Source organism: Pseudophryne corroboree, chromosome 3 (genome assembly GCF_028390025.1).
Source record: "Pseudophryne corroboree isolate aPseCor3 chromosome 3, aPseCor3.hap2, whole genome shotgun sequence".
Classification (NCBI taxonomy): domain Eukaryota; kingdom Metazoa; phylum Chordata; class Amphibia; order Anura; family Myobatrachidae; genus Pseudophryne; species Pseudophryne corroboree.
Genome location: NC_086446.1, coordinates 487,114,060 through 487,138,844, shown reverse-complemented (window position 1 = coordinate 487,138,844; position 24,785 = coordinate 487,114,060). Strand labels below are relative to the sequence as shown.

Here is a 24,785-nt window from a genome sequence, read left to right as displayed (position 1 = left end):
AGTATCGATGGCCATCCCAACTCTTGCCCTGGTGAGTTCTCTGTCCGCCTCTTTTACATCAACACGGGGAAAATGAAACTGAAGTTTCAGCCGCAGCCCCTGTAAGGAATGGCAGGGAGGGACTGACAGCGAACCGTATAACGGCACTGCTCCATAGGCAGAGGGGATCTATACTCCACCAGCGAACAGCTCCACAGTGGGAAAGGCCTTCCGTTTGGTCACATTTTCTGCAAAAGGTGAGTACAATGCACAATGTTAATTTGCTTTTCGACAATCGATAAATAAAGCACTTGAGCTATAACGGCCCAGAGTAACTAAGAGAGGGGCTGTAGCCAAGCTCTGATACTGGATCTTGTTTTATTAGTCCATAAATAATGCCTCGGGTATTCTAAATGAATTATGTACCTTGATGTGTTTAATTTTTTCTACCAGTGGATAATAATAATTGTAGTAACTCAATGCTGGGCTAAAATGAAAATATCCCATCTAAAATCTGAAGCTCGTATTGTGCCCCTCAGAAACGCTGATAGCTTTCATAGATCTAATGTGAGCGCTTCAGAAAGAGTTTACTATTCCAAATAGTTTGTGACATGGATGGACCCAGGGGCTTATGGAAAAGGTCCTCCCCACGAAGGGAAACTAGAAGCTACCGCTTCGGAAATAACACAAGTGCGGGGCTCTGGTACTAAATGGGAAATAACGCAACTGCGGGGCTCTGGTACTAAATGGGAAATAACGCAACTGCAGGGCTCTGCTACTAAATGGGAAAATAACGTCAAGTGCGGGGCTCTGGTACTAAGGGGGAAATACCGCAGGTGCGGGGCTCTGGTACTAGATGGGAAATACCACAAGTGCGGGGCTCTGGTACTAACAGGGAAATACCACAAGTGCGGGGCTCTGGTACTAAATGGGGAAATAACGCAACTGCGGGGTTCTGGTACTAAATGGGGAAATAACGCAACTGCGGGGCTCTGCTACTAAATGGGAAAATAACATAAAGTGCGGGGCTCTGCTACTAAATGGGAAAATAACATCAAGTGCGGGGCTCTGGTAGTAAGGGGGAAATACCGCAGGTGCAGGGCTCTGGTGCTAACGGGGAAATGCTACAAGTGCGGGGCTCTGTTACTAAATAGGAAATACCGCAAGTGCGGGGCTCTGGTACTAACAGGGAAATACCACAAGTGCAGGGCTCTGGTACTAACAGGGAAATACTACAAGTGCGGGGCTCTGGTACTAAGGGGGAAATACCACAGGTGCGGGGCTCTGGTACTAAGGGGGAAATACTACAAGTGCGGGGCTCTGGTACTAAGGGGGAAATACCACAGGTGCGGGGCTCTGGTACTAACAGGGAAATACTACAAGTGCGGGGCTCTGGTACTAGATGGGAAATAACGCAACTGCGGGGCTCTGGTACTAAATGGGAAATAACGCAACTGCGGGGTTTTGGTACTAAATGGGGAAATAACGCAACTGCGGGGCTCTGCTACTAAATGGCAAAATAACATCAAGTGCGGGGCTCTGGTACTAAGGGGGAAATACCGCAGGTGCGGGGCTCTGGTACTAACGGGGAAATGCTACAAGTGCGGGGCTCTGGTACTAAATAGGAAATACCGCAAGTGCGGGGCTCTGGTTCTAACAGGGAAATACCACAAGTGCGGGGCTCTGGTACTAACAGGGAAATACCACAAGTGCGGGGCTCTGGTACTAAGGGGGAAATACCACAGGTGCGGGGCTCTGGTACTAACAGGGAAATACTACAAGTGCGGGGCTCTGGTACTAAGGGAGAAATACAACAGGTGCGGGGCTCTGGTACTAACAGGGAAATACTACAAGTGCGGGGCTCTGGTACTAAGCTGTCGCTATTGGAAACATTTGTCTTAATGAGTGCAGTTTTCTGTCTTAATAAAAAACAAAAAATATAAAAAATGAAATCTATATTATTTGAGTTCTATTACAATGTCCTATTTCTGTTACAGGGAGATTGGTTGTAGTTCATACCAGGATGAAAGTTGCTGGATTTCACCCCTGCTCTGTAGCACAGGCGTTTATGTTGATTTAAGGTAGGAATAGGTTATATTTTGTGTCTCTGTGAATGTTGGTGTGGTTGTTGGCTCCAGTACAGAAAATAAGGTGTGTATGCGGAGGTTTCTCATTCTGTGCCAAACAGTCTAGAGCAGGTTGGACCACTAAAGCAAATGTCTGATTTCAGCATCATGTCTGATCAACTCATCAATGGAATTCCGTTTGAAAGGATGACTTCTTATAAATGTTACTATGCAGAGCTGGGTGTGTAAGAGACCATCTCAGACCAGCTGCAATTATGACTGTTTCTCTGACGTCCTAGTGGATGCTGGGAACTCCGAAAGGACCATGGGGAATAGCGGGCTCCGAAGGAGGCTGGGCACTCTAGAAAGATGTTAGACTACCTGGTGTGCACTGGCTCCTCCCACTATGACCCTCCTCCAAGCCTCAGTTAGATTTTGTGCCCGGCCGAGGTTGGATGCACACTAGGGGCTCTCCTGAGCTCTTAGAAAAGAAAGATAGTCTTAGGTTTTTTATTTTCAGTGAGACCTGCTGGCAACAGGCTCACTGCAGCGAGGGACTAAGGGGAGAAGAAGCGAACTCGCCTGCTTGCAGCCGGATTGGGCTTCTTAGGCTACTGGACACCATTAGCTCCAGAGGGATTGACCGCAGGCCCAGCCTTGATGTTCGGTCCCGGAGCCGTGCCGCCGTCACCCTTACAGAGCCATTGCTCCTCTCACACTTCACACTCCGGTCACTGAGGGTGCAGGGCGCTGGGGGGGGGGGGCGCCCTGAGGCAGCAATAAAAACACCTTGGCTGGCAAAAATACCTCAATATATAGCCCCAGGTGCTATATATGAGGTAAATACCCCTGCCAGATTCCATAAAAAAGCGGGAGAATAGGCTGCGGAAAAGGGGCGGAGCTATCTCCCTCAGCACACTGGCGCCATTTTTCCCTCACAGCTCCGCTGGAAGGAAGCTCCCTGGTTCTCCCCTGCAGACTACACTACAGAAAAGGGTAACAAAGAGAGAGGGGGGGGCATTTAATTGGGCGCAGTATATAGTTTATATTGAAAAGCAGCTATAAGGGACATAACTCAGTTAGTCCCTGCCTTATATAGCGCTCTGGTGTGTGCTGGCATACTCTCACTCTGTCCCCCCAAAGGGCTTTTGTGGGTCCTGTCCTCTATTAGAGCATTCCCTGTGTGTGTGGAGTGTGTCGGTACGGCTGTGTCGACATGTTTGATGAGGATAATGATGTGGAGGCGGAGCAGATGCCTTTAGCAGGGATGTCACCCCCTGGGGGGCAGACACCTGAGTGGATGAGCTTATGGAAAGAAATGAGTGCACGTATAGACTCATTACATAAGAAATTTGACGACATGCCGACTGTGGGACAGCCGAGTTCTCAGCTCGTGCCGGTCCAGGTGTCTCAAAAGTCATCAGGGGCTCTAAAACGCCCGCTTTCTCAGATGGCACAAGTAGATGTCGACACGGATACTGACACCAGTGTCGACGACGATGAGTCAAATTTAATGCCCATTAAGGCCATTCACTGCATGATTGAGGCAATGAAAGAGGTGTTAAATATTTCTGATTTACATCCAGGTACCACAAAAAAAGGGTATTATGTTTGGGGAGAAAAAACTACCCGTAGTTTTTCCCCCGTCAGATGAATTAAATGAATTAAATGAAGTGTGTGAAGAAGCGTGGGCTTCCCCTGATAAGAAATTGGTAATTCCTAAGAAGGTACTAATGGCGTTTCGTTTCCCGCCAGAGGATAGGTCACGTTGGGAAACACCTCCTAGGGTGGATAAAGCGCTCACACGTTTGTCTAAAAAGGTGGCACTACCGTCTCAGGATACGGCGCCCTTAAGGAACCTGCTGATAGAATGCAGGAGGCGATCCTGAAGTCTGTATATACACACTCAGGCATTATACTTAGACCAGCTATTGCGTCAGCATGGATGTGCAGTGCTGCCGCTGCATGGTCAGATAAACTGTCAGAAAATATTGACACACTAGACAGAGACACGATTCTGCTAACAATTGAACATATCAAAGACTCAGTCCTATATATGAGAGATGCACAGAGGGAAATCTGCCGGCTGGCATCTAAAGTAAGTGCATTGTCCATCACTGCTTGGAGATGCTTATGGACTCGCCAATGGACTGGAGATGCAGATTCCAAAAGGCACATGGAAGTTTTGCCTTATAAGGGGGAGGAATTATTTGGGGATGGTCTCTCCGACCTAGTTTCCACAGCAACGTCTGGGAAGTCAGCATTTTTACCCCATGTCCCCTCACAGCCTAAGAAGGCGCCATTTTATCAGGTGCAGTCCTTTCGGACCCAGAAAAACAAGCGTGGAAAAGGAGGGTCTTTTCTGTCTAGAGGCAGAGGCAGGGGAAAAAGGCTGCAACAGACAGCAGGTTCCCAGGAGCAAAAGTCCTCCCCCGCTTCTTCTTCCAAGTCCGCCGCATGACGGTGGGGCTCCCCAGGCGGAGCCAGGTACGGTGGGGGCCCGCCTCAAGAATTTCAGCGATCAGTGGGCTCGCTCACAGGTGGATCCTTGGATCCTTCAAATAGTATCTCAGGGGTACAAACTGGAATTCGAGGCGGCTCCACCCCACCGGTTCCTAAAATCTGCCTTGCCGATTGCTCCCTCAGACAGGGAGGCGGTGCTAGCGGCAATTCACAAGCTGTATTCCCAGCAGGTGATAATCAAGGTACCCCTACTTCAACAAGGCCGGGGTTACTATTCCACACTATTTGTGGTGCCGAAACCGGACGGTTCGGTGAGACCCATTTTAAATTTGAAATCCTTGAACACATACATAAAAAAATTCAAGTTCAAGATGGAATCGCTCAGGGCGGTTATTGCAAGCCTGGACGAGGGGGATTACATGGTATCCCTGGACATCAAGGATGCTTACCTGCATGTCCCCATTTACCACCATCCTCACCAGGAGTACCTCAGATTTGTGGTACAGGATTGCCATTACCAATTCCAGACGCTGCCGTTTGGACTCTCCACGGCACTGAGGGTATTTACCAAGGTTATGGCGGAAATGATGATACTCCTTCGAAAAAAGGGAGTTTTAATTATCCCGTACTTGGACGATCTCCTAATAAAGGCACGATCCAAGGAACAGTTGTTAGTGGGAGTAGCACTATCTCAGGAAGTGCTGCGCCAGCACGGCTGGATTCTGAATATCCCAAAGTCACAGCTGGTCCCGACGACACGTCTAATGTTCCTGGGAATGATTCTGGACACGGTCCAGAAAAAAGTGTTTCTCCTGGAGGAGAAAGCCAGGGAGTTGTCTTCTCTAGTCAGAGACCTCCTAAAACCAAAACAGGTATCGGTGCATCACTGCACGCGGGTCCTGGGAAAGATGGTAGCTTCTTACGAAGCAATTCCATTCGGCAGGTTCCATGCCAGAATCTTTCAGTGGGACCTGTTGGACAAGTGGTCTGGATCGCATCTTCAGATGCATCGCTTGATAACCCTGTCCCCAAGAACCAGGGTGTCTCTTCTGTGGTGGCTGCAGAGTGCTCATCTTCTGGAGGGCCGCAGATTCGGCATACAGGACTGGGTCCTGGTGACCATGGATGCCAGCCTACGAGGCTGGGGGGCAGTCACAAAGGGAAGAAACTTCCAAGGACTATGGTCGAGTCAGGAGACTTCCCTTCACATAAATATTCTGGAACTAAGGGCCATTTACAATGCCCTAAGTCAAGCAAAATCCCTGCTCCTACACCAGCCGGTGCTGATCCAGTCAGACAACATCACGGCAGTCGCCCATGTGAATCGACAGGGCGGCACAAGAAGCAGGATGGCAATGGCAGAAGCCACAAGAATTCTCCGATGGGCGGAAAATCATGTACTAGCACTGTCAGCAGTGTTCATCCCGGGAGTGGACAACTGGGAAGCAGACTTTCTCAGCAGGCACGACCTCCACCCGGGAGAGTGGGGACTTCATCCAGAAGTCTTCCAAATGATTGTAAATCAGTGGGGTCGTCCACAGGTGGACATGATGGCGTCCCGCCTAAACAAAAAACTAGAGAGGTATTGCGCCAGGTCAAGAGACCCTCAGGCGATAGCTGTGGACGCTCTAGTGACACCGTGGGTGTACCAGTCAGTTTATGTGTTCCCTCCTCTACCTCTCATACCAAAGGTATTGAGAATAATAAGAAAGCGAGGAGTAAACACAATTCTCGTGGTTCCGGATTGGCCAAGGAGAGCGTGGTACCCGGAACTTCAAGAGATGATCTCAGAGGACCCGTGGTTTCTGCCGCTCAGACAAGACCTGCTACAGCAGGGGCCCTGTCTGTTCCAAGACTTACCGCGGCTGCGTTTGACGGCATGGCGGTTGAACGCCGGATCCTGAAGGAAAAGGGCATTCCGGAGGAAGTCATTCCTACGCTTATTAAAGCTAGGAAAGAGGTTACAGCAAATCATTATCACCGCATATGGCAGAAATATGTTGCATGGTGTGAGGCCGAAGAGGCCCCAACAGAGGAATTTCAACTAGGTCGATTTCTGCATTTCCTGCAAGCAGGAGTTAATATGGGTCTAAAATTGGGCTCCATTAAGGTACAGATCTCGGCTCTGTCGATTTTCTTTCAAAAAGAACTAGCTTCAGTACCTGAAGTTCAGACATTTGTTAAAGGAGTGCTGCATATTCAGCCCCCGTTTGTGCCCCCTGTGGCACCTTGGGATCTCAACGTGGTGTTGAGTTTCTTAAAATCACATTGGTTTGAGCCACTAAAAACCGTGGATCTGAAATATCTCACGTGGAAGGTGGTCATGTTATTGGCCTTGGCTTCTGCCAGGCGAGTATCAGAATTGGCGACTTTGTCTTGTAAAAGCCCTTATCTGATTTTCCATATGGATAGGGCAGAATTGAGGACTCGTCCCCAGTTTCTCCCTAAGGTGGTGTCAGCGTTTCACCTGAACCAGCCTATTGTGGTGCCTGCGGCTACTAGGGACTTGGAGGACTCCAAGTTGCTAGACGTTGTCAGGGCCCTGAAAAATAAGAATTTACTTACCGATAATTCTATTTCTCGGAGTCCGTAGTGGATGCTGGGGTTCCTGAAAGGACCATGGGGAATAGCGGCTCCGCAGGAGACAGGGCACAAAAAGTAAAGCTTTAGGATCAGGTGGTGTGCACTGGCTCCTCCCCCTATGACCCTCCTCCAAGCCAGTTAGGTACTGTGCCCGGACGAGCGTACACAATAAGGGAGGAATTTTGAATCCCGGGTAAGACTCATACCAGCCACACCAATCACACCGTACAACTTGTGATCTAAACCCAGTTAACAGTATGATAACAGCGGAGCCTCTGAAAAGATGGCTCACAACAATAATAACCCGATTTTTGTAACTATGTACAAGTATTGCAGATAATCCGCACTTGGGATGGGCGCCCAGCATCCACTACGGACTCCGAGAAATAGAATTATCGGTAAGTAAATTCTTATTTTCTCTATCGTCCTAGTGGATGCTGGGGTTCCTGAAAGGACCATGGGGATTATACCAAAGCTCCCAAACGGGCGGGAGAGTGCGGATGACTCTGCAGCACCGAATGAGAGAACTCCAGGTCCTCTTTTGCCAGGATATCAAATTTGTAGAATTTTACAAACGTGTTCTCCCCTGACCACGTAGCTGCTCGGCAGAGTTGTAATGCCGAGACCTCTCGGGCAGCCGCCCAAGATGAGCCCACCTTCCTTGTGGAATGGGCCTTAACCGATTTAGACTGTGGCAGGCCTGCCTCAGAATGTGCAAGTTGAATTGTGTTACAAATCCAACGAGCAATCGACTGCTTAGAAGCAGGCGCACCCAACTTGTTGGGTGCATACAGTATAAACAGCGAGTCAGATTTTCTGACTCCAGCTGTCCTGGAATATATTTTCAGGGCCCTGACAACTTCTAGCAACTTGGAGTCCTCCAAGTCCCTAGTAGGTGCAAGGCACCACAATAAGCTGGTTCAGGTGAAACACTGACACCACCTTAGGGAGAGAACTGGGGACGAGTCCGCAGCTCTGCCCTGTCCGAATGGACAAACAGATATGGGCTTTTTTGAGAAAAAACCACCAATTTGACACTCGCCTGGTCCAGGCCAGGGCCAAGAGCATGGTCACTTTTTATGTGAGATGCTGCAAATCCACATATTTGACTGGTTTTAAACCAATGTGATTTGAGAAATCCCAGAACTACGTTGAGATCCCACAGTGCCACTGGAGGCACAAAAAAGGGGTTTGTATATGCAATACTCCCTTGACAAACTTCTGGACTTCAGGAACTGAAGCCAATTCTTTCTGGAAGAAAATTTACAGGGCCGAATTTGAACCTTAATGGACCCCAATTTGAGGCCCATAGACACTCCTGTTTGCAGGAAATGCAGGAAACGACCGAGTTGAAATTTCTTTGTGGGGCCTTCCTGGCCTCACACCACGCAACAAATTTTCGCCACACGTGGTGATAATGTTGTGCGGTCACCTCCTTTCTGGCTTTGACCAGGGTAGGAATGACCTCTTCCGGAATGCCTTTTTTCCCTTAGGATCCGGCTTTCCATCGCCATGCCGACAAACGCAGCTGCGGTAAGTCTTGGAACAGACATGGTACTTGCTGAAGCAAGTCCCTTCTTAGCGGCAGAGGCCATAAGACCTCTGTAAGCATCTCTTGAAGTTCCGGGTACCAAGTCCTTCTTGGCCAATCCGGAGCCATGAGTATAGTTCTTACTCCTCTACGTCTTATAATTCTCAGCACCTTAGGTATGAGAAGCAGAGGAGGGAACACATACACCGACTGGTACACCCACGGTGTTACCAGAACGTCCACATCTATTGCCTGAGGGTCCCTTGACCTGGCGCAATACCTGTCCCGTTTTTTGTTCAGACGGGACGCCATCATGTCCACCTTTGGTATTTCCCAACGGTTTACAATCATGTGGAAAAAACTTCTCAATGAAGTTTCCACTCTCCCGGGTGGAGGTCGTGCTGAGGAAGTCTGCTTCCCAGTTTCCATTCCCGGGATGAAAAACTGCTGACAGTGTTATCACATGATTTTCCGCCCAGCGAAAAGTCCTTGCAGTTTCTGCCATTGCCCTCCTGCTTCTTGTGTCGCCCTGTCTGTTTACGTGGGCGACTGCCGTGATGTTTTTCCCACTGGATCAATACCGGCTGACCTTGAAGCAGAGGTCTTGCTAAGCTTAGAGCATTATAAATTTACCCTTAGCTCCAGTATATTTATGTGGAGAAAAGTCTCCATACTTGATCACACTCCCTGGAAATTTTTCCCTTGTGTGACTGCTCCCCAGCCTCTCAGGCTGGGCTCCGTGGTTACCAGCATCCAATCCTGAATGCCGAATCTGCGGCCCTCTAGAAGATGAGCACTCTATAACCACCACAGGAGAGACACCCTTGTCCTTGGATATTGGGTTATCCGCTGATGCATCTGAAGATGCGATCCGGACCATTTGTCCAGCAGATCCCACTGAAAAGTTCTTACGTGAAATCTGCCGAATGGAATTGCTTCGTAGGAAGCCACCATTTTTACCAGGACCCTTGTGCAATGATGCACTGTTTTTAGGAGGTTCCTGACTTGCTCGGATAACTCCCTGGCTTTCTCTTCCGGGAGAAACACCTTTTTCTGGACTGTGTCCAGAATCATCCCTAGGCACAGCAGACGTGTCGTCGGGATCAGCTGCGATTTTGGAATATTTAGAATCCACCCGTGCTGATTGTAGCAGTATCCGAGATAGTGCTACTCCGACCTCCAACTGTTCCCTGGACTATGCCCCTATCAGGAGATCGTCCAAGTAAGGGATAATTAAGACGCCTTTTCTTCGAAGAAGAATCATCAATTCGGCCATTACCTTGGTAAAGACCCCGGGGTGCCGTGGACAATCCAAACGGCAGCGTCTGAAACTGATAGTGACAGTTCTGCACCACGAACCTGAGGTACCCTTAGTGAGAAGGGCAAATTTGGGACATAGAGGTAAGCATCCCTGATGTCCCGGGACACTATATAGTCCCCTTCTTCCTGGTTCGTTATCACTGCTCTGAGTGACTTCATCTTAATTTGAACCTTTGTAAGTGTTCAAAAAAAAATTTTTTTTTTTTTTTAGAATAAGTCTCACCTAGCCTTCTGGCTTCAGTACCACAATATAGTGTGGAATAATACCCCTTTTCTGTAGTAGGAGGGGTAATTTAATTGTCACCTGCTGGGAACACAGCTTGTGAATTTTTTCCCATACTACCTCCTTGTCGGAGGGAGACTTGGTAAAGCAGACTTCAGGAGCCTGCGAAGGGGAAACGTCTCGACATTCCCATCTGTACCCCCGGGATACTACATGTAGGATCCAGGGGTCCTGTACGGTCTCAGCGCCATGCTGAGAACTTGTCAGACGCGGTGGAACGCTTCTGTTCCTGGGAATAGGCTGCCTGTTGCAGTCTTCTTCCCTTTCCTCTATCCCTGGGCAGATATGATCTTATAGGGACGAGAGGACTGAGGCTGAAAAGACGGTGTCTTTTTCTGCAGAGATGTGACTTAGGGTAAAAAACGGTGGATTTTCCAGCAGTTGCCGTGACCACCAGGTCCGATGGACCGACCCCAAACAAGTCCTCTTCCTTTATACGGCCATACTGTGCCGTTTGGAATCTGCATCACCTGACCACTGTCGTGTCCATAACATCTTCTGGCAGTTATGGACATCGCGTTTATTCATGATGCCAGAGTGCAAATATCCCTCTGTGCATCTCGCATATATAGAAATGCTCTATAGTCAATAAAATACTGTCCCTGTCAAGGGTATCAATATTTTTAGTCAGGGAATCCGACCAAGCCACCCTAGCTCTGCACATCCAGGCTGAGGCGATCGCTGGCCGCAGTATAACACCAGTATGTGTGTATATACTTTTTATTATATTTTCCAGCCTTGTCAGCTGGTCCTTGAGGACGGCCCTATCTATAGACGGTACCGCCACTTGTTTTGATAAGCGTGTGAGCGCCTTATCCACCTTAAGGGGTGTTTCCCAACGCGCCCTAACTTCTGGCGGGAAAGGGTATACCGCCCATAATTTTCTATCGGGGGGAACCCACGCATCATCACACACTTTATTTAATTTATCTGATTCAGGAAAAACTATGGTAGTTTTTTCACATCCCACATAATACCCTCTTTTGTGGTACTTGTAGTATCAGAAATACGTAACACCTCCTTCATTGCCTTTAACGTGTGGCCCTAATAAGGAATACGTTTGTTTATTCACCGTCGACACTGGATTCAGTGTTTTTAAAAACCCTTGACGGTGTTTTTGAGACGTCTGGACCGTACTAATTGTTTGTCGGCCGTCTCATGTCGTCAACCGACCTTGCAGCGTGTTGACATTATCACGTAATTTCCTAAATAAGCCATCCATTCCGGTGTCGACTCCCTAGAGAGTGACATCACCATTACAGGCAATTGCTCCGCCTCCTCACCAACATCGTCCTCCTACCTGTTGACACACACGTACCGACACACAGCACACACACAGGGAATGCTCTGATAGAGGACAGGACCCACTAGCCCTTTGGAGAGACAGAGGGAGAGTTTGCCAGCACACACCAAAAACGCTATAATTATATAGGGACAACCTTATATAAGTGTTTTCCCTTATAGCATCTTAATATATATATAAGCATATCGCCAAATTAGTGCCCCCCCTCTCTGTTTTAACCCTGTTTCTGTAGTGCAGTGCAGGGGAGAGCCTGGGAGCCTTCCCTCCAGCCTTTCTGTGAGGGAAAATGGCGCTGTGTGCTGAGGAGATAGGCCCCGCCCCTTTTTCGGGCGGCCTCGTCTCCCGCTCTTAACGGATTCTGGCAGGGGTTAAATATCTCCATATAGCCTCCGGAGGCTATATGTGAGGTATTTTTAGCCAAAATAGGTATTCATTTGCCTCCCAGGGCGCCCCCCTCCCAGCGCCCTGCACCCTCAGTGACTGCCGTGTGAAGTGTGCTGAGAGGAAAATGGCGCACAGCTGCAGTGCTGTGCGCTACCTTTAGAAGACTGAGGAGTCTTCTGCCGCCGATTCTGGACCTCTTCTTACTTCAGCATCTGCAAGGGGGCCGGCGGCAAGGCTCCGGTGACCATCCAGGCTGTACCTGTGATCGTCCCTCTGGAGCTGATGTCCAGTAGCCAAGAAGCCAATCCATCCTGCACGCAGGTGAGTTCACTTCTTCTCCCCTAAGTCCCTCGTTGCAGTGATCCTGTTGCCAGCAGGACTCACTGTAAAATAAAAAAACCTAAGCTAAACTTTCCTAAGCAGCTCTTTAGGAGAGCCACCTAGATTGCACCCTTCTCGGCCGGGCACAAAATCTAACTGGCTTGGAGGAGGGTCATAGGGGGAGGAGCCAGTGCACACCACCTGATCCTAAAGCTTTACTTTTTGTGCCCTGTCTCCTGCGGAGCCGCTATTCCCCATGGTCCTTTCAGGAACCCCAGCATCCACTAGGACGATAGAGAAATATATGTTTCCAGGACAGCTAGAGTCAGAAAATCTGACTCGCTGTTTATCCTATATGCACCCAACAAGCTGGGTGCTCCTGCTTCTAAGCAGACTATTGCTCGTTGGATTTGTAGTACAATCCAGCTTGCACATTCTGTGGCAGGCCTGCCACAGCCAAAATCTGTTAATGCCCATTCCACAAGGAAGGTGGGCTCATCTTGGGCGGCTGCCCGAGGGGTCTCGGCTTTACAACTTTGCCGAGCAGCTACTTGGTCAGGGGCAAACACGTTTGCAAAATTCTACAAATTTGATACCCTGGCTGAGGAGGACCTGGAGTTCTCTCATTCGGTGCTGCAGAGTCATCCGCACTCTCCCGCCCGTTTGGGAGCTTTGGTATAATCCCCATGGTCCTTTCGGAGTTCCCAGCATCCACTAGGACGTCAGAGAAAATAAGAATTTACTCACCGGTAATTCTATTTGTCGCAGTCCGTAGTGGATGCTGGGCGCCCATCCCAAGTGCGGTTTATCTGCAATACTTGTACATAGTTATTGTTAACTAAATTGGGTTATTGTTGAGCCATCTGTTGAGAGGCTCAGTTGTTTCATACTGTTTACTGGGTTTAATATCACGAGTTATACGGTGTGATTGGTGTGGCTGGTATGAGTCTTACCCGGGATTCAAAATCCTTCCTTATTGTGTACGCTCGTCCGGGCACAGTGTCCTAACTGAGGCTTGGAGGAGGGTCATAGTGGGAGGGGCCAGTGCACACCAGGTAGTCTAAGATCTTTCTAGAGTGCCCAGCCTCCTTCGGAGCCCGCTATTCCCCATGGTCCTTTCGGAGTTCCCAGCATCCACTACGGACTACGAGAAATAGAATTACCGGTGAGTAAATTCTTATTTTTTGTACTTTGGAATGACAAACTTCTACATGTATACAAACCAATGGCCTAATTCAGCATGGATCGCCATTGAGAGAGAAATTGCGATATTCTCAATTCTGCTTCTGCTAATAAAAAAAAACATGTGAAGAGCCGCCCAGAAAGGAAGAAGACGTCCACTGATCGAGCACCATCGACAATTGCGGATGACCGGGGCTACTCAGAATAATGAGAATATAGTTGTACTGGGTGCCATGTTTGGAATCACAGCTGATCCCCCCCCCCCCCCTCCAACCCAAATGATATGCCTGCATTTTCTCAACCACTCCCTGCAAACACTATGTGTATGCCCACGAACGCCCGCCACCTGTCAATCAGCCTGCGATCGCATCCCTGCAGGAAGCGATTGCAGAAGAATCGTGGTTTGGGCATGCTCAATGCGTTTTTAACATATGCGCAGTTGTCCGATAATCGGCTGATTTGCGATTAAGCAAACTTGCAACTGAAGCTGAATAAAGCCCAAAGTATGATAACACAGGATATGTACTTGTTGTACTTAAGCCAGAATATTGCCTAGGGCATTAAAATAGTCAGGGCCGGCTCTGCATATTTAGAACACTTTACATTGTTAAAAGACCAATGTGTTTGTTGAAAAGATGACCTCTGCCTAGAGAATATATTCATATTTGTCATCCATACAACACAAAACATATTTTGGCATTTGGTTTAATATCCAATCAAATATTTTTACAAAAGATCCAGATAAATATCAAAGCTTTCTAAGCATCTTCAAAATGTGGACAGTGGCTTCTGAATGCTCTGTATCCTGGGTCCTCAAGTCACAGGGGGCGTCTGAATTTTCAAATACAGCCCCCTTAGAATTTAGTTTCACAATCAAGGACCAAGTGTACCAGATTAAACCATTTCTACACCCCAAGAAGTGTACATATATCATGTCTGTTTGACGTTCGTGTGATGCACTTTGTTAGATGCTGCGGAACCCTTGTGGTGCCCTATAAAAAAAGGGTGATAATAATAATGGATAAGATGTAGAAATAGTCATCAGCTTCATTTGGAGCCAACCGTAATACGCTTACACAAAGCTAACTTGGCTTTCAGCCCTTAGGTGTCTTTCTTGGAGCGATAGGATAACCTTCAGTCTAAATTGGTGTGCTTGCCAAATAACATGCACATTAAAAAGTATCCACAGTTGTAATACTGTCAAAATAGTATTTATTACACAGGATCACAGATATGTAACATGAGAGAAAATCGTATAAGTTAAGGTTTGGATAAAACTTGTACCAAATAGGTGATGAAACTCACTCTAAAGAAGACTACTGGGTTGTTTGTGGATACCAGTCTTTATGGTCTCTTCCTATAGTGAATAGTAGAGTTCTCCTCGCTTGTAGTCACTCCGAAAGCCAACGTGATTTATCAAGGCATAAGCTTAGCTTTAATCATGCCTCAATAAAGATCTACCATGCTTAAAACGGGATGTAGTTATGTGGAGACCGCTGGTCACAACACCTTCCCCTACATCCCGTATCCTGCGAATCCAACAGTCGGCATGCCGACTAGCAGGGAGTTTTCCCACACGTGGGAGTAGAGTGGGAATAGAACCTGTTCGCCACCGAGCCCGCAGCGTTCCAAGTGCAGCGAGCACCGCAAGGAGCTTGTTGCGCTCACCCCCGCCCGCATTCCGCTGCCGGGATCCCAGCAGAGGTATGTTGACCGCCGGTCACGCATACCCAACCCCATAAAACCTGCTTTTTTCCCACATAATCTACAAGATACTGTCCAGAGATTACCTTTTAAGCAACAAAAACAAGGGTGAGGAAGTGGATAAACTAATTACGTCTAGGGCCTAGGACCCAGTTTTCGAAATTACAACAAGCATCGCCAAAGGGTCACCACCAAGTTGGAGGTGTTCCTTTAATGCATTGTAAATACCCCAAGAAGACTGGTCTTCCTGTATCACCACTCCTCATCTGCTGCTGCACGTTTCAGATCTCTACACTGGCTCCCTGTGTCCTCCAGACTGCATTGTGGTGGGGAAGTTTGGGCGTTTTGAAAATCAATATCAAGAAATCCAGGACTGTTCCGATATATTGGAAAACAAAGACCTCACTTTGCAGGAGCACATGCATGTAAGCAGGGCCGTCTTAACAGCAGTGTGGGCCCCTGGGAACAGCAATACACTGGGGCCCCTACTCATCCTCCAGCGGTAGGGGTGAGGGGTGCTATCAGCGGTGGTAGGGGGTGTTCTGTCTTCCGCACAGCATGTAGGACCTGGAGCAGTAATTTATGCTAATTATTACTCCTTTATTGAACAGATGGGGCGGGAGGGAGAACACTAAACTGTAGAAGGAGGCATTGGGCTGAATGAAGGGGCCCCGGTACATGACTTCGGTATCCGTTCACATGGTCGACATGTTATGGTCGACAGTCATTATGTCGACCACTATTGGTAGACATTGACATGGTGGACATGGACACATGGTCGACACGTGAAAATGGTCGACACATGGAAGTTCGACACATGAAAAGGTCAACATGAGTTTTTTAACTTTTTTTCTTTTGGGGAACTTTTCCATACTTTACGATCCACGTGGACTACGATTGGAATGGTAATCTGTGCCGAGCGAAGCGGTAGCGGAGCGAAGGCACCATGCCCGAAGCATGGCGAGCGAACGCGGTGCACTAATTGGGGTTCCCAGTCACTTTACGCAAAAAACGACACCAAAAAAAGTAAAAAAACTCATGTCGACCTTTTCATGTGGCGACCATTTTCATGTGTCGACCATGTAAATGTCGACCAATAGTGGTCGACCTAATGACTGTCGACCATAACATGGTCGACCATTCATACCGGAACCCATAACTTCCAGGGTGCTATGAGGTGTTTAATACATAAGGGAGGGGTAGATAGTGGAGTGGGCTTAATTTTCATCATTTTCTGGTGAGAGAACAGCTTACTTGACTGCAGATATCTCAAGTTCCTTAGCTTTGAATGGGATAAAAAAAACTAGAGAGTCCCGCCTGTTAGGTGGTACTGGGACTTGGGTATCACAGTTCAGGAACCAGAGCAATCCACCAACAAATATATAAAACTGCATATTAGGCATGTGGAGCTGGAGCAGGGACCTGCTGCTGGAAGGCTGATATTTCTGGTTCTGGGCATAGTAGAGACAAGCTGCCAGTGTCCACCGAAAGTGGAGAGTCACAGATTTTTAAATGTACCCTCAGAAAAACTCTAAGGGGTAAATTTACTAAGATAGGAGTTGTATTTAAAATGGGATGTTGCTAATAGCAACCAATCAGATTGTACTTCTCATTTATCTAGCACCTTCTAGAAGATAATACCTGGAATCTGATTGGTTGCTATGGGCAACATCCCATCTTAAATAGAACTCCCATCTTAGTAAATTTACCCCTAAGTCATACAGAGCCCGAGATATCTGGCTGGGAAGAGCAATTAACAGGCTTGGATGGGGACCACTGCTTTGAAGTCCGATATCTCTGGTTCCCCAGGGCCGATTTTCAAAAATCTGGTACCCCTGGAAAGAGGGGACTCTCAGCTATCAGCCTAGGGCCCTTATACTCCTGGGGCCCTTGGGCAAGAGCCCATTGAGCCCATACGAAAAGACGGCCCTGCATGTAAGCTATTGATATATGGTCCCCTAAGTATTTACTAAATGCATTTTCTCTACATATTGCAGAGCGGTGTCAGCCATTCCATTGTAAAGATGGGTAAGTAAGAACATTAACTATAAAATGTTGCCTTTTATGTTTTATCTAAAATTGAGTTTCTATCACTATGTCACTATGTTGGAAGCATTTCATGGCCAATTATATCACAAGCTGTCAGGGCCCACTAACCATATCACCTTGACTGGTAGCAAACAGTCAAGACTGCAGTCAAGCAGATCTACAAGTCCTGATGTAGCCATAGGCCAGAGATTATATTGTGCTTCCAATATTTCATTTTCTCTGACATCCTAGTGGATGCTGGGGACTCCGTCAGGACCATGGGGAATAGCGGCTCCGCAGGAGACAGGGCACAAAATTTAAAAGTTTGACCACTAGGTGGTGTGTACTGGCTCCTCCCCCTATGACCCTCCTCCAAGCCTCAGTTAGGTTTTTGTGCCCGTCCGAGCAGGGTGCAATCTAGGTGGCTCTCATAAAGAGCTGCTTAGAGTAAAAGTTTTGATAGTTTTATTATTTTCAGTGAGTCCTGCTGGCAACAGGCTCACTGCAACGAGGGACCTAGGGGAGAAGAAGTGAACTCACCTGCGTGCAGGATGGATTTGCTTCTTAGGCTACTGGACACTAGCTCCAGAGGGACGATCACAGGTACAGCCTGGATGGGTCACCGGAGCCGCGCCGCCGACCCCCTTGCAGATGCCGAAGTAAGAAGAGGTCCAGAAACCGGCGGCTGAAGGCTTTTCAGTCTTCATGAGGTAGCGCACAGCACTGCAGCTGTGCGCCATTGCGCTCAGGCACACTTCACACCGGCGGTCACTGAGGGTGCAGGGCGCTGGGGGGGGGCGCCCTGGGCAGCAATGTTAATACCTTTCTGGCTAAAAAGAATACCATCAGGGACTTCATCAATTGTAAAACCACAGGAGTAGTATATTGCTTAATGTGTCCCTGTGATAAACATTATGTGGGAATGACCACACGACCACTTAAGCAACGAGTACTGGAACATGTGGGAAATATTAGGAATTCCAAGGGGGACCTCGATAAGTTCAAACCCCTTACATCAGTTGCAAGGCATTTTTATATGCAACATGACTCGAACTTTAACGAACTAAGGGTGTTTGGACTGGAAAAGATTCATTTGGGAATCAGAGGAGGAAATCTGACCCAGGAATTATTAAGGAGGGAAAGCTACTGGACCTTTCTATTAGGGGGTCTGCATCCAGAGGGCCTAAATGAATATATTAATTATAATGCATTTTTGAATTAGAGTAAAGAAATAGAATGATCAATTATATACAATATTTATCTGTATGGATATATTTGTTATCATGGCTAGAAATATATGTTTTGACACTTTATACCACTTTGATATGTTTTTGGTTTTTGTTTCACACACCTTTTTTATGAATATGTTTCATTCACATAACACACACTTTTAATCTCTTTACGAATTATATATAAAAAAATAATAATATTTTTTATTATTATATAGGGTTTCAATCACCTTTATTGACACGTTTATGTACACCATGTATTTTATGCATAAATCATATTTAATTTAATTTTCCTGATATGTTCTGTACAAAAAGCAGAATCTTTTTTATCACAATTCATTCATTATTTACACTGGGTTTTAATTTGTCACTCTTCTTTCACAACCTATAGAATTATAGGTATAATGTGAAGATATAAGTTTGATCTTACTAATTCGTTTATGCATGTATGCAGACATATATAATCTTTTGTTGTGGACCCATCTGGAGAAATAATATATAATTTGGATCCAATAGCCCTGAAACATGGCTTATATGAACTACTCTGAATAGTGAATGGAGCTGTCATTCACCTCCTTCCCACATGTTGTCAATGCAGACCTAGCAATCTCTGATGAAGAATTAAGGAGATTTGTATTGGCCACCTTGGCTGTCAATCAATGAGTACATGGCCTATTATAGTATACAATTGGAATGAGATGTCCCTCGATTAGGGGAAGAACGGAACTGTTAGGCTGCACTGCCTGTCAATCAGAACGGACGGATGCTGTTTGGTCCATCTGTCCGTTATAATGCCCTTCCGCCCGGCGTTCGGGTTTACCTCGTTAAAGCTTATATGCGAAATGCGCATTGGTTAGCACGCCACCCACCTTCTGGGTGCCGTGTTTTTAAATGATCACACTGTCTCTATACATTATATCTTATTGTGCAATCAGTATATGTTGATTATTTAGATAATCTGATATCCGGGGCACCGGATCAAATGTACCGTAGGATGATATTAGATATTAATTAAGTGTTGTCTCCCTCTCACCAGGGATATAGTAAAGCTTATTTGGGCACAGTTTAGAGAACGAGTCTGTTATAATGCACTATTGCTATTAACGGCATTGAACAACAAGACACGCAGTAAACTGACACTCGATCTCTCTTTATTATCCAGCCAGCACATTAGGGTTTAATTCATAGAAACGGTTAGCTCAATATCCACATACAGAATAGATCCCTCACTATGTTATATGGTAACTGCATGAGAACGTAACTGGCAGCACATGTGGTGGATACAATGTAAAGTAGTCAGGCTATGTTAACACTGACACAGCTGATTTTGATACATTTGTAGCGGATCAATGTGAATGAGTCCACTATTTGTACAACACGTCTGTGATACTTTGTATTATAGTTAGACCACTCTAGCCTGACTTAATCAGCCGTAGACATACTGCACCAAGTGAAAAAGATTATTATCTCAAGTGTATGTCACCAAGATTCTCCGACTGAGCTACAATTTTTACGGCCTGATTTAGCGGCTTCTGATTGATTACACATAGGAGCAGGGAGATTTAGGACACCTACCAACTCCCGGAGAGTTTGGAATGTTATGCTCCAGTAAGATTAACCCCTCAACTGACCTGTGTTAATGCATGTTAGACAAGAACATCAATATAATCTAAGTGATTCCGCTGTTGCACAGAGAAGTGTTCAGATTACATCGCTGCAGAACCTCAGTTTTCATACAAATCAGACTAGAATGTGTAGCAAGTTAGGATCACAAGAATAAAACCATCACCTATTAAGACAAGGTACTCCATTAAATTGTCTACATGAGTAACAATCTCAAGTGTATCAGAATTTTTACCTACTCATGGCATCAGTACGCGAATTGCTGACTGTGATTGTAGTACACTGTGACCAATATTAAAGTGGATCTCCCTATTCAAAATACCCTAACAATAAGCCCATATCCCAATGAGGGGAGCGCACAATTTATGTATACAATCCTATAGGTCAATATTGATAACAAGCACAACAATATAGTTGTATATTCATTATAGGAGAGAATTATCTAATTGATTGATCATATTTGAGACTGGTGTGTGTTCTATTTTGATTTTTGATTTTTCTTCTACACTATTCACTTTTCACACATTTTCTTCTAATACTTCGCTAGCTACCCATGACTGGTATTTTATACTAATTATAATAAAGGTTACGTTTTAGAGGGAGTCGTCCTGCACCTAGATTTAGAAATATCATTACAGCCAGTTACAGATGAGTGCCCCAATGTGGAATACTTTTTCTTTTTGTGTTCTAATAAAAAGAATACATCACATATAGTCCCTGAGGCTATATGGATGTATTTCACCCCTGCCAGGTCTCAGAAAAACCGGGAGAAGAGCCCGCCGGAATAGGGGTCGGGGCCTATCTCCTCAGCACACAGCGCCATTTTCCTACACAGCTCCGCTGCTAGGAAGGCTCCCAGGCTCTCCCCTGCACTGCACTACAGAAACAGGGTAAAAAACAGAGAGGGGGGGGCATTTTTTGGCGATATTATATATATTTAAGCAGCTATAAGGAAACAACACTTATATAAGGTTGTTCCTATATAATTATAGCACTTTGGTGTGTGCTGGCAAACTCTCCCTCTGTCTCCCCAAAGGGCTAGTGGGGTCCTGTCTTCTATCAGAGCATTCCCTGTGTGTCTGCTGTGTGTCGGTACGTGTGTGTCGACATGTATGAGGACGATGTTGGTGTGGAGGCGGAGCAATTGCCGGTAATGGTGATGTCACCCCCTAGGGAGTCGACACCGGAATGGATGGCTTTGTTTATGGAATTACGTGATAATGTCAGCACACTGCAAAAGTCGGTTGACGACAAGAGACGGCCGGCAAACCAGTTAGTACCTGTACAGGCGTCTCAAACACCGTCAGGGGCTGTAAAACGCCCTTTGCCTCAGTTGGTCGACACAGACCCAGACACGGACACCGAATCTAGTGTCGACGGTGAAGAAACGAAAGTATTTTCCAGTAGGGCCACACGTTATATGATCACGGCAATGAAGGAGGCTTTGCATATCTCTGATACTGCAAGTACCACAAAAAGGGGTATTATGTGGGGTCTGAAAAAACTACCTGTAGTTTTTCCTGAATCAGAGGAATTGAATGACGTGTGTGATGAAGCGTGGGTTACCCCTGATAAAAAACTGCTAATTTCAAAGAAGTTATTGGCATTATACCCTTTCCCGCCAGAGGTTAGGGCGCGCTGGGAAACACCCCCTAGGGTGGACAAGGCGCTCACACGTTTATCCAAACAAGTGGCGTTACCGTCTCCTGATACGGCCGCCCTCAAGGATCCAGCTGATAGGAGGCTGGAAAATACTCTAAAAAGTATATACACACATACTGGTGTTATACTGCGACCAGCAATCGCCTCAGCCTGGATGTGCAGTGCTGGGGTGGCTTGGTCGGATTCCCTGACTGAAAATATTGATACCCTGGATAGGGACAGTATTTTATTGACTATAGAGCAATTAAAGGATGCATTCCTTTATATGCGAGATGCACAGAGGGATATCTGCACTCTGGCATCAAGAGTATGTGCGATGTCCATATCTGCCAGAAGAAGTCTATGGACACGACAGTGGTCAGGCGATGCGGATTCCAAACGGCATATGGAAGTATTGCCGTATAAAGGGGAGGAATTATTTGGGGTCGGTCTATCGGATTTGGTAGCCACGGCAACAGCCGGGAAGTCCACCTTTTTACCTCAAGTCCCCTCCCAGCAGAAAAAGACGCAGCCTTTTCAGCCGCAGTCCTTTCGTTCCTATAAGAACAAGCGAGCAAAAGGACATTCATATTTGCCCCGAGGCAAAGGAAAGGGTAAGAGACTGCACCAAGCAGCCCCTTCCCAGGAGCAGAAGTCCTCCCCGGCTTCTGCAAAGGCCTCAGCATGACGCTGGGACCTTACAAGCGGACTCAGGGGCGGTGGGGGGTCGCCTCAAGAATTTCAGCGCACAGTGGGCTCACTCGCAGGTGGACCCCTGGATCCTGCAGGTAGTATCTCAGGGTTACAGGTTGGAATTCGAGAAGTCTCCCCCTCGCCGGTTCCTAAAGTCTGCTTTGCCAACGTCTCCCTCCGACAGGGCGACGGTATTGGAAGCCATTCACAAGCTGTATTCTCAGCAGGTGATAGTCAAAGTACCCCTTCTACAACAGGGAAAGGGGTATTACTCCACGCTATTTGTGGTACCGAAGCCGGACGGCTCGGTAAGACCTATTCTAAATCTGAAATCTCTGAACCTGTACATACAAAAATTCAAGTTCAAGATGGAGTCACTCAGAGCAGTGATAGCGAATCTGGAAGAAGGGGATTTTATGGTGTCCTTGGACATCAAGGATGCTTACCTTCATGTCCCAATTTTCCCTTCATACCAAGGGTACCTCAGGTTCGTGGTACAAAACTGTCATTATCAGTTTCAGACGCTGCCGTTTGGATTGTCCACGGCACCCAGGGTCTTTACCAAGGTAATGGCCGAAATGATGATCCTTCTTCGAAGAGAAGGCGTATTAATTATCCCTTACTTGGACGATCTCCTGATAAGGGCAAGATCCAGAGAACAGCTGGAGGTCGGAGTAGCACTAACTCAAGTAGTGCTCCAACAGCACGGGTGGATTCTGAATTTTCCAAAATCCCAACTGATCCCGACGACACGTCTGCTGTTCCTAGGGATGATTCTGGACACTGTTCAGAAAAAGGTATTTCTTCCGGAGGAGAAAGCCAGGGAGTTATCCGAACTAGTCAGGAACTTCCTAAAACCAGGGACAGTGTCTGTGCATTAATGCACAAGAGTCCTGGGAAAAATGGTGGCTTCTTACGAAGCGATTCCATTCGGCAGATTCCATGCACGAATTTTTCAGTGGGATCTGCTAGACAAATGGTCCGGATCGCATATGCAGATGCGTCAGCGGATAAAATTGTCGACAAGGACAAGGGTCTCTCTGCTATGGTGGTTGCAGAGTGCTCATCTGTTAGAGGGCCGCAGATTCGGCATACAGAACTGGGTCCTAGTGACCACGGATGCCAGCCTGAGAGGCTGGGGAGCGGTCACACAAGGAAGAAACTTCCAGGGCGTGTGGTCAAGCCTGGAAACGTCTCTTCACATAAATATACTGGAACTAAGAGCAATCTACAATGCTCTAAGCCTGGCAAAACCTCTGCTTCAGGGTCAGCCGGTGTTGATCCAGTCGGACAACATCACGGCAGTCGCCCACGTAAACAGACAGGGCGGCACAAGAAGCAGGAGGGCAATGGCAGAAGCTGCAAGGATTCTTCGCTGGGCGGAAAATCATGTGATAGCACTGTCAGCAGTGTTCATCCCGGGAGTGGACAACTGGGAAGCAGACTTCCTCAGCAGACACGATCTTCACCCGGGAGAGTGGGGACTTCATCCAGAAGTCTTCCACATGATTGTGGTCCATTGGGAAAGACCAATGGTGGACATGATGGCGTCCCGCCTCAACAAAAAACTGGACAGGTATTGCGCCAGGTCAAGAGACCCTCAGGCAATAGCTGTGGACGCTCTGGTAACACCATGGGTGTACCAGTCAGTGTATGTGTTCCCTCCTCTGCCTCTCATACCCAAGGTACTGAGAATTATACGGCAAAGGGGAGTAAGAACGATACTAGTGGCTCCGGACTGGCCAAGAAGGACTTGGTACCCGGAACTTCAGGAGATGCTCACGGAAGATCCGTGGCCTCTACCTCTAAGAAGGGATCTGCTTCAGCAGGGACCGTGTCTATTCCAAGACTTACCGCGGCTGCGTTTGACGGCATGGCGGTTGAACGCCGGATCCTAAGGGAAAAAGGCATTCCGGAAGAGGTCATCCCTACCCTGGTCAAAGCCAGGAAGGAGGTGACTGCACAACATTATCACCGCATTTGTAGAAAATATGTTGCATGGTGTGAGGCCAGGAAGGCCCCGACAGAGGAATTTCAACTGGGTCGATTCCTACATTTCCTGCAAACAGGATTATCTATGGGCCTCAAATTAGGGTCCATTAAGGTTCAAATTTCGGCCCTGTCGATTTTCTTCCAGAAAGAATTGGCTTCAGTTCCTGAAGTCCAGACTTTTGTAAAAGGAGTACTACATATACAGCCCCCGGTTGTGCCCCCAGTGGCACCGTGGGATCTCAATGTAGTTTTGGATTTTCTCAAATCCCATTGGTTTGAGCCACTCAAATCGGTAGATTTAAAATATCTTACATGGAAAGTAACCATGCTACTGGCTCTGGCTTCAGCCAGGAGAGTGTCAGAATTGGCGGCTTTATCGTATAAAAGCCCATATCTGATTTTCCTTTCGGACAGGGCAGAATTGAGGACGCGTCCTCATTTTCTGCCTAAGGTGGTATCA

General features: G+C 47.1%; 1 protein-coding gene across 2 annotated transcripts in view; it reads left to right on the top strand.

The window, feature by feature from the left end:
- The first annotated feature begins 5 nt into the window (after positions 1-5).
- The window catches only part of LOC135056120 (sterile alpha motif domain-containing protein 9-like), a 74,334-nt gene continuing 49,554 nt past the window's right edge, over positions 6-24,785 (top strand). The window contains exons 1-3 of one of the 2 annotated variants that reach the window (XM_063960903.1): positions 6-236; positions 1,977-2,060; positions 17,117-17,147. In XM_063960903.1, the coding sequence (XP_063816973.1) occupies positions 17,144-17,147 (4 nt within the window). In that variant the 5' untranslated portion in view covers positions 6-236; positions 1,977-2,060; positions 17,117-17,143. The remainder of the gene's footprint in view (positions 237-1,976; positions 2,061-17,116; positions 17,148-24,785) is intronic. The other variant, XM_063960904.1, reaches the window with a different exon arrangement.